The following is a 10,008-nucleotide window of genomic DNA, read 5'->3' on the forward strand; positions in this document are numbered from 1 at the left end:
CGATAGAGTCGACTATAGAGTCGATAGGGAAGCTGTCCAGGCACTCGAGTCCTGACAGAGAGGGGTTCAGCAGACGACTGCTGGGCGCGTTTAGGGTGGAACTGATTGATTTCTCATTCATGCCGATTCGGCTACATTTTATACTCCTTAGCTAGGCCAGCTTTCTGAGTCATATTAGTAATCCTAGCAGTGCTGAGTCAGCTTCTGACTCAGCCGAGTCATGATTTGTCATGTGCTGACTAAGCTTGGGCACTGCTTGGTAATCCCTTTTCCTAATATGGTCAAACTTTCCTGGGCCAGTTTAAGGTACATGCTTGGTCTATTCTACTTAGATTCTATACTACTACATAACAGAGAGGCTGCAGAATGAATAAAAAATGGAGGTTTTCGAGCAGTTCCGCACCTATTCACTTTAGGGGCGGGACAACGTGTCGATATGGGAGGAGAGGATTTGTGACCGCATTTCTCTGGAGCTTGACCCGAGTAAATACGGCGACACTGACTGGCCTCGTATCCTGGATCTTCAAAAGCTGCGCCTCGAGATCCTTGACCTCAAACAAGAGCTCGTGGAGGTGATTCAAGATCCAACATTATGCGCTACATGGAGCTCTCTGGATGAGAAGTACGGCATCGACGCATGTGCCGTTCCTGGAACGCTAAAGGATCCTCGCATCCCGAGGTCGGTTTCGGCAGGCTAGTGAGTAAAAAGGACCCGTGACGCTGGCGCTAGCGATGCTCATGTACTGTTAGCTACGGTCCCCAGGGTGAGCGTCTCATCAGGCAGACACTCATCTCGATGCTCCACGACGAAGACTTCGACCACTCCACTCTCACGCCGTTCCCCACATTTGACCTATTCCTTCGCCGCATACTCGTACCTCACGCAGCTACTCTTCTCATCGCAAAGAACCACTCGATCGCAATCACGGACGCTGTCGACTGGCTCGAAAGCAGTGTTGATTACGGAAAAGTCGCATTCCCGCTGTGGGGGTACGTGCAGGACATCGACACTATTGCACCTCCATGCCCGCTGCCGCCGTCTTGGACCGAAAAGGTGCGGAAAAGCTGTCAAGAGTTACGTATAAAGTCTCATGTTCGCGTTGATGTAGCCATCTGCTCGACGCCACGAACCTATCGTGGTATACGTTTTTCTTTGCCGTCGCACTATACTGATCAATTCTACTCTAGATTCCGGCGAAGGTCAGAGTCAAGCGTGAGAAGATCAATATCACCTTAGATGACTACGAAATGGTATGATTCTTGCTACTATTGAGTCGTGCTGGGGCTGACAACGTCGAGCAGCCAGCTTCGGAGACTCCCCCGCCGCATAAAAAGCGAAAGGTTGCAAAAGCGAAGTCCACCATCTCCCTCAAGACTTCAGCCGCCTCCCAGAAGGTGCGCCTCACATATCTGCTCCATGTACATATGATAGGAGCTACTGGCTGTCCAGGCGAAGCCAGTTGCGCCGCCGTCCGCAGCGTCAAACTCAAGCGCGCAACCAACCAAACGGGACACCAAGGGCGAGACCAGCAGCGAGCTCTCTACAAAGACTGCTGAACGGTTGAAGGCCACTACGCGCACCTTCAAAGCTAAGAAGACTGAACCGGTAGGCGACGGTCATAAGCTTACGGACAACGAAACTAACCTGCTGCATGATTCACAGACGCCGCCAGCGGTACGTCTCAAGGTTTATCGGCACATCCGACACTAATCGGAACCTGATCAGCATCCGCCTCGGCGCAGCGGCCGTCACGTTCGTGAGGTACATTCCCATCTATAGCCCATGCAACACCCCTTGACGTGGCAATCAGTGATGAGCTCTCATCAGAGCTCGGCGCTCAGCTTGTGAGTTCGTTCTTGAAGGACTCCGTGTTCACATCGCACTCAGACTCTAGTCTCCGACAAATATGCCCTCAGCTCGCCTTCGGCATTCCGCTACGAGTTTCTTGCCGCTCCTCCGTCTCATCGCTCCCAGTTCTCGTCGATCCCCATCTTGCTGCTTCCAGTCCTCGTTGCCCCTCAGTCTCGTTCGTGGTGCTTATCATTCCTCAATATCAATTTCGTCGCTCTCCCTCGGTGCCGCAGCCGTGTCTTTCGAAAGGTCCGCACCAATCTATTACCCATATGACGCTCGTTGACCTGCTTCAATATTTCGGTCGCTTCTTGTGCTCGTGTCCTAGCTTACGCCTTTCCTCAGTCTCGTCTTTCCCGGACCATGATTCTCATCGGTCTCCGTTCTCGTTGCAATCTGGGTCGTCGTTCCCGTTATCCCCCTTCCTGGACCGTATCCTAACTCAACACGAACACTTGCCATCAATCCATATCTGTTGCTGCTGCTCTCGGACTCTTCCATTGTATCACTACCTGTAATGTACTGATATAGTCATTAATGATGATTGTATGTACGTGCATGAACACGATGATTCCCGATGGAATAAGAGCCTCTATCTCAATGTCTGACCTGCTCCTTCCAATGGACTCACGCATTCATATGAACCGACCGATGCATTCTAAATCTGCCGCGGATTCGCTAATGATGTCCGCCTTTGATGGACTAGATATGTTATTCTTCGCTCACATAGACGGCACCTCTCGCTCTGAATGAGTGACAAATCCGCTTGATACTCACGAGTTCGGCGCGGAAATTGAACTGGCGGGGCACTCCGATTGAGTGGACGATGAATGACTTGCTCCGTCATGTTGACGGAGTTCCTCGCTCTGTCGCAGGTATTTACTCCCTCGGAAAGAACGACCGCGCTAGCCGCAGTGCTTGCTCTTCTCCGGTTTTTCAAGAAACCTAACAGGTACGCGGTTAGCGTAGCTCCTCTACCGCGAGTCCGGTGTGGACAAAGGTTAATAGTATTATGTACCTAACAGGTACGCGGTTAGCGTAGCTCCTGTACGGTACTACATGAGCTGTATACAACAATGATAGGTCGGGTTGTTCTTACCTCTACCGCGAGTCCGGTGTGGACAAAGGTAGAGGTTGTAGATGTCAACCGCTCGGGCTATGACAGAGCCCGGCGGTTGCCAGTATGGGATTATGGGCTGCCGCTGCACAGTCTCTGATACTCCTCCTCAACGCAGACCGTAATATCCGTAACTCCTCCTTGATCCTAATCCGTCGTTTCCGATCCAGGCAGAGACACACCGAGGCGTTTTCGTAACCGGAGGAAGGTCGGCGCGGGTAGGGCTTTAGTGAATATGTCGGCGATGTTGTCGGCAGAGCGAACGTAGGTGAGATAGACGTCGCCGGCAGCAATGCGTTCTCGGGTGAAGTGGTATCGCACGTCGATGTGTTTAGTACGTTGATGATGTGATTGCTGTTCAGCGAGGACGATAGCTCCCTGGTTGTCGGCGCCTATGCACGTAGCCTTATCCTGATCGAAACCAATCTCACATAAGACCTGCCTAAGCCAAAGAGCTTCCTTCGTCGCATTGCACGCGGCGACGTACTCCGCCTCGCAGGAAGATGTCGTAACGATGTCTTGTTTGCGAGAGCTCCATGAAACGGCGCCGGATCCAAGCGAGAAACAGTAACCGGAGACAGACCGGCGGGTGTCGACGCAGTTGGCGTAGTCTGAATCCGTCATCCCTACGAGGCGAACACCTGACTCCGGAGTGATTTTGCCATTGTGATCCGTTCCGCGACCTAGGGTGAGAACGAAGAGGCGGGTATGATGAAGGTACCGTAAAATGCGGATTGCGGCGTCGTAGTGCGCGGGTCCTGGGTTGTTGACAAATGCGGAGACTTTAGTGACGGCGTACGAGATGTCAGGTCGGGTCGCGCATGCGATGTAAACAAGCGATCCGACCAGCTCGCGATAGCGCATCTTGGCCATTTCACGTTTCCCATGTTCGGTCTGGGGCTCCTGGGCACGGGAAAGCTTGACGCTGCTGTCCATCGGCGTCGACACCGGGCGAGCATTTTGCTGTCCGAATTCCTTAACGACCTTGTCAATGGCAGCAGTCTGTGACATGTAAATCTGACGGCGAGGGATGTCGCGGACGACGTGTATCCCCAGGATATAGGAACCATCAGCCTTCGTGATTTCCCAGCGAGATCGGAGCTCGGCCTCGAACTCGTCGTTCATGGTTGTTGAGGATGCGACGGAGAGGAAATCGTCGACGTGGACGGCGACTAGGACAAAGCCGGCGTCAGTCTTGCGGTAGTAGAGGCAATACTCGACGTTGACTCGGTGGAAATTCCAGCCGGTCATAGCCCCATTCATCTCCTCGTTCCATACGCGTCCGCCCTGTTTGATCCCATACAGGCCCTTCAAGAGCATCCAAACCCAGTCCTTGCCTGGTTTACCCTCCTCCTCGAATCCGCTCGGCTGTTCCATATAGAGCGGGTCGTCCAAAACCCCGTGGAGAAAGGCTGACTTGACGTCGAATTGGCGGAGATCTAGGTTTAGAACGGCACAGATGTGAAGAAGAATGCGGACAGTTTCAAGGCGGGCAGTAGGCGAAGTAGTCTTGTCGAAGTCAATTCCGAAGACTTGCAAAAAACCTTTCGCAACCCAACGAGCTTTGTAACGGGAGATCGCACCATTTTCGTCTCGCTTCCGTTTGAATACCGCTTTGCCTTTGAGTATCCGGCGTCCTGCGGGAACAACAGCATGTGGAATGAGTTTATACACTTGCATGCCTTTGATCGCGTCAAACTCCTCCTTGAGCGCAGTTCTCCACAGTTCTGCTTCTTCGCCTGAAAGAGCGTCTTTGATGGACGTCGGTTCGGCCTCATCGCATGCGGCGAGGATGACCATGTCATCAAGCAACTCGTCGAAGAGGTCGTCGACGGCCACGGTTTCATCGCTGTTGGCAAAGCACCCGAGCAGAGTGTCGACAGGTATGTCAGGATCGGCTGCGTATGCAGCGAAAGCATCATTATCGGCAACGGCGGAATCAACGCGGGCCGCACGTCGCGCAGCGCGAGCAGCTTTGCCGGTCGGAGGTGCTGTTTGTCGCATTTCAGCACGAATGGCCTCAAGACGACGATCTGCCTCGTCAGGACGTGCCGGGGGTCGGGTGTCTCGCTTTGGGCGAACCGAAGGCGAGGGAGGCCCGGGCGGAGCTGGCGCAGGTAACGGCAGCGCCTCTGGCACGGGGACAAGCGATGGGACCGGCCAGCCATGGTCCGGGTGTTGTTCGTCATCGGCAGAGGGAGGGATTTCGACCGACTGACCGGGGCGGAATGGGCGAGCTACGAGTTCGTGCGACTCCACAAAGCGAACATTGCGAGTAGAGATGATACGACGCGTCTCCAGGTGCCAAAGGCGATACGCTTTAGAGCGCGGCTCGTACCCGACCAGCTTGCAACGCACGGAGCGGCCGAAGATCTTTGGATTATGCACGTTCTGTATGAGGGCATACGCCGTACACCCAATCTCCCGGAGGAATGACACGTCTGGTTTCCGGTTATGCCAGCGTTCGAATGGGGTGACGCCTCGCGGAAGTGAGGCGGAAGGCGTATAGTTAGCGAGAAAGCCAGCTGTCACGGCGAATTCGCCCCATAGAGTCGGTGGTAAACCGGCTGCTTCGCGCATTGCACGGGCGCGACCCATAAGCGTCCCATGCATCCGTTCGACTTTACCATTCTCCGCGGATGTGTACGGCGCTGTGTACTCCAGAGTTATGCCCGCAGCGGCGCAGAAGGACTCAAACCCGCATGACTTGAGTTCCCCGTTGCCGACGCGCAGAGTCCCGAGAGAGTACCCTACTTGGCGTGCAGTCTGAGCATGCCATCCTTCGACAACACGACGCGCATCAGATTTAGACTTGAGAAGAAAAGTCCAATTCCGAGAAGAGAAATCGTCGACTAAGGTACAAGTGTAATGTTCTCCCGAGGGTGTCGCGGTGCGGTCGGGGCCGCCAGACAGATCACAGTACACAATATCAAACCATCTCGTCGCCCTTATGCCCTTCCTCGATTTCGGTACAGGATTGACTTTCTGTTTCCCGATAATACAAGGTTGGCAAAGCGGGGGGTTGAACGAGAGGTCGATGTGCATACCTGTGACTGCGTGGGACTGGGCCATTGTCGTGATGGTGTGCTTCGCGGGATGTCCGAGGCGACCATGCCATACGTTGATAGGGACGGCAACGTTTGCGAGTTCGTCATGGGCGATGTCGAGGGAGTAGAGTCCACGACCCATCCGGGATGCGCAGGCGGCCAGGGTATCATTGGAAGCGCGGTGAATGGAAGCCCATGTCTTGGAAAAACAAGCGTAGAGCCCGGCATCCGCAAGACAGCCGACAGAGAGCAGGCGGATTTTCGCGTCGGGCAACCACACGACGTTGGCAATGGTTAACGGCTTGGATGATGGTACCGGGAGGATTACGGTGCCCATCTTGTTTGCGACGATCGCCGCTCCTTGAATGCCCTTTATGCGAATTGGAGCGATATCACGAACATCGGTGAGGTCAGATATGAACGGCGTGCAGTGAATTGAAGCACCGGTATCGAGCCACCACTTTGAGTTTCCGACGTGGTGTTCGACGATAGCGTTGTTCACAGTGAGCGGCCAGTCCTTGCGCCAGTCTGCGGAAGAGGAGTCGAGAGGGAGACGCGCGATGGGGATGGTATTGACGATGGCGAGAAAGTTTTCGTCGTCGTCATCGATGTCGCACTGAGCGTGGAACCCCCACTCATCATCGGTGATGTCATCAACACGGGCGGCGTTAGCAACTTTTGTCGTCATGGTGCTAGACTGAACGACTTCTTCACCGATGTAGGCCTTCCCATTCGGCAAACGGACGAGCTTCTTCTTTTGCGTAGTCGCAGCCTTCACCCAGTGAGAGGATGGGTTGTGTGAGCTCGACGAACTGTCGTTGTCGCGCTTCCGCTTGTAGCCATCTTTGCCATCCTTTCTCTCCTTGCCATCTTTCGCTCCCTTGTTCCCCTTTCCGGCCCACTTGCCCTTCCCAGCTGCGGCCGTAGCGACAGCAGCGGTGGCAGACTTGTCGAGTTCAGAGCGGATAAGATCGGCTTCGTCGCGAAGCCGCTCTTTGATGGAAGCGAGGTCGAGACGTGATCCATGATTGATCATGGAGTCGCGGACGTGGGAGAGCTCAGGGCCGAGACCATGGAGGATAACCATAGTGCACCAGGAATTGCGTGACGGGAGTCCCATGGCGTAAATTCGGTTGGCCAAGTCGCAGATGCGTTCGACAGCGCGGAGTAATTCGACGTCAGACGAACGTTCTATCTTCGTGTTGAAGGATTCTTCCACGAGACGGAACAGCGTCACTGGTGTCGACTTGATATGGCGAGCCTTCAAGATAGCCCACGCATCGCGACCGGTAACGCACATCTTGATCTCCCGAGCTTCTTCTCCATCGATGGTCATGCGGAGTAGTGCGAGGACAGATCGGTTATTGTAGTCCCAGTTGTCAAGGGAGTTCCAGTCGTCTCGATCGGGATGATCGCCCAACGCAGGACGATGCAAGTACGGCATGTCTGGGCATTGGTCCGTGCAGTCAAGGTATGCGTGTAGCTGCTGGCATTGCGCCAACGCCTGAATGACACGTTCGGCCCAATCGTGGTAGTTACGCACGCTGACCGACAAGATGTACGATTTGTCGGTCCAGCCACCTTTGAACGTCGTGAACGAGTTGGTATTTTTGACTCGTTCAATCAGGGGGATAGGGCGGCTCGCGTGGAGAGGTATGGTCCTCGGGGTTCGCGAGCGAGACGGCCTATATGCACCCGATGGTTCGGAAGGAGTGGATGATCCGTGAGATGATCTGGACGGAGAGCGACGACGTTGCGTAGAGTTCGAAGACGAGCGGTGCGTGACCGAGGGAGTGAGCTGTGGAAGCGAGCTGGACCGTCGTTGTCGACAGCGTGAGATTCGCGAAGACGGAGGTGCGGACGGCTGGGGAGTTGGCGACCTTGATGTTCGCGGTAGTGTATGCGCCGGGTTGGGACCCGGCATCGCTTGTTTAGCGCCGCTCGTGCGCGTTATGACCATATTAGCAGCGGTGGTTCGAGGAACCAGGGGCAGCGTGCGGTATGTGGGTTTCACGCCCACAGATGTCGATTTGTCGGCGGGTTTCGCAACCGCCGAGTTCGAAACGAGGAGACGAGAACGTGCTCGTGTTCGAGAGAAGGATTCGAGATTGGCGGGCTCGGAACACTAGAGCCCAGGGCTCATAACCTTTCAAGAAACCTAACAGGTACGCGGTTAGCGTAGCTCCTCTACCGCAAGTCCGGTGTGGACAAAGGTTAATAGTATTATGTACCTAACAGGTACGCGGTTAGCGTAGCTCCTGTACGGTACTACATGAGCTGTATACAACAATGATAGGTCGGGTTGTTCTTACCTCTACCGCGAGTCCGGTGTGGACAAAGGTAGAGGTTGTAGATGTCAACCGCTCGGGCTATGACAGAGCCCGGCGGTTGCCGGTATGGGATTATGGGCTGCCGCTGCACAGTCTCTGATACGGTTTTTGGGGGCCCAGCATCGGCTGGATTTGTTGAATGAGTTCGTGCTCGAAGTATCCACGATGCTCACCTCGTCGTAGTCATCGAGTGTGATCGTTTTGGTCGTCTTGGCGCACTTCGTAGGCTTGGGAGGCGGCTTCGATGAGGCCTCGTAGGTGAGCAAGTTCTCGTTGCTCATGTTCGTAATCCTGACCTTGTCAGCCTGGAAGACAAGATCGTCAACAACGAATGACTGCGGAAGCAATGCGAGCATGTTCGTGATGTACCTTGGGCGGAGCAGACACAGCACTCGAGGGCGCAGCGGGCGCCGTCTTGGAACCTGCGATAGCCTTGCCCTTCTCTGATATCCGAGAGCCTGGGGCCGGCTGTACACGCCGAGTAAGTTCATGCTTGACGTATCCACGATGCTCACCTTGTCGTAATCATCGAGTGTGATCGTCTTCGTCGTCTTGATGCGCTTTGTAACCATGGAAGGCGGCTTCGACGAGGGCTCGTAGGTGAGCAAGCTCTCATCGCTCATATTTGCAACCCTGACCTTGTTAGCCTGGAGGAAGATCATCAAGAACGAATGATTGTGAGACCAAGCGGAACATGTTTGTGACGTACCTTTGGCAGAGCAGACTCAGCACTCGAGGACGCAACGGGCGCCGCCTTGGAACCCGCGATAGCCTTGCCCTTCTCCGATCTCCGAGAGCCCGGGGCCGGTTGTACACGCTGAGTAAGTTCATGCTTGACGTATCCACGATGCTCACCTTGTCGTAATCATCGAGCGTGATTGTCTTCATTGTCTTGGTGTGCTTCGCAGCCTTGGGAGGCGGCTTTGACGAAGGCTTGCGGACCAGTTTCACTGGTAACTTCGACTAGAGCTGGTCATCACCCGGTGTAATATGAAATAACAGGACGTGGTGGATGAAACGTACTTCCGGTGTAGCTACTTCCGCATGTAATACCCTGTCCTGGAAGGATAGAAGTAGCGAGAATGGTATGTTAGATCAGGACAACTTACCCTTGTCCACGATCGGGGTATTGTGCACATTGGCTCCATCGAATCTACAACCGATTCATACCCGTAGATTGGGAACGCAATCTTCCCGTGGTCGTATCCAAACTCAAGTTGTTTGACAGCTTCATCGATTGGAATAGACATTGTGCCCGCAATCACGAGGGCTGCTGCTGTCAGAGTATGCGCTGGAGCTCCTAGGAGCGGCGCGGATCCCCCGGGACGGCGGTGGAGACGCTGTCGCACAAGGCAGGGAAGCAACTGAGAATATATACAGAGATACGAGATGAATACACATACCTGTCGCACAAGGCAGGGAAGCAACTGAGAGAACAAGTCTGAGTTGCTCCCTGGTGCGACAGGCGACTATATAGTAGCTGAGTAATCCATCAGCAACACAAGGGATGGTCCAATGAGAGAGAGGGAGGCTCCTCGGGTGCCCGGCACGTGACCAGTGGAACGGCCTAGGAAGGCCGCGCAATGTGCGGAGGCCCTAGGAGACCCGAAAGGATAGAAGAATGTATGGAGCTCCTAGGAAGCCCCGAAAGAATAGAAGGAG

The 10,008-nt window shown here is 54.5% G+C and overlaps 1 protein-coding gene across 1 annotated transcript; it reads left to right on the top strand.

Moving 5' to 3' along the window:
- Positions 1-377: 377 nt before the first annotated feature.
- Positions 378-2,128, top strand: PUNSTDRAFT_132152 (uncharacterized protein; the record flags this gene model as incomplete). Its single annotated transcript, XM_007381486.1, has 10 exons — positions 378-383; positions 417-697; positions 751-1,054; positions 1,110-1,139; positions 1,189-1,251; positions 1,303-1,395; positions 1,451-1,606; positions 1,674-1,762; positions 1,812-1,845; positions 1,889-2,128. The coding sequence occupies 10 exons, from the start codon at positions 378-380 to the stop codon at positions 2,126-2,128; spliced, it is 1,296 nt and encodes a 431-aa protein (XP_007381548.1).
- Between the last annotated feature and the right edge of the window lie 7,880 nt (positions 2,129-10,008).

This window comes from Punctularia strigosozonata, assembly GCF_000264995.1.
Source record: "Punctularia strigosozonata HHB-11173 SS5 unplaced genomic scaffold PUNSTscaffold_3, whole genome shotgun sequence".
Taxonomy (NCBI): Eukaryota; Fungi; Basidiomycota; class Agaricomycetes; order Corticiales; family Punctulariaceae; genus Punctularia; species Punctularia strigosozonata.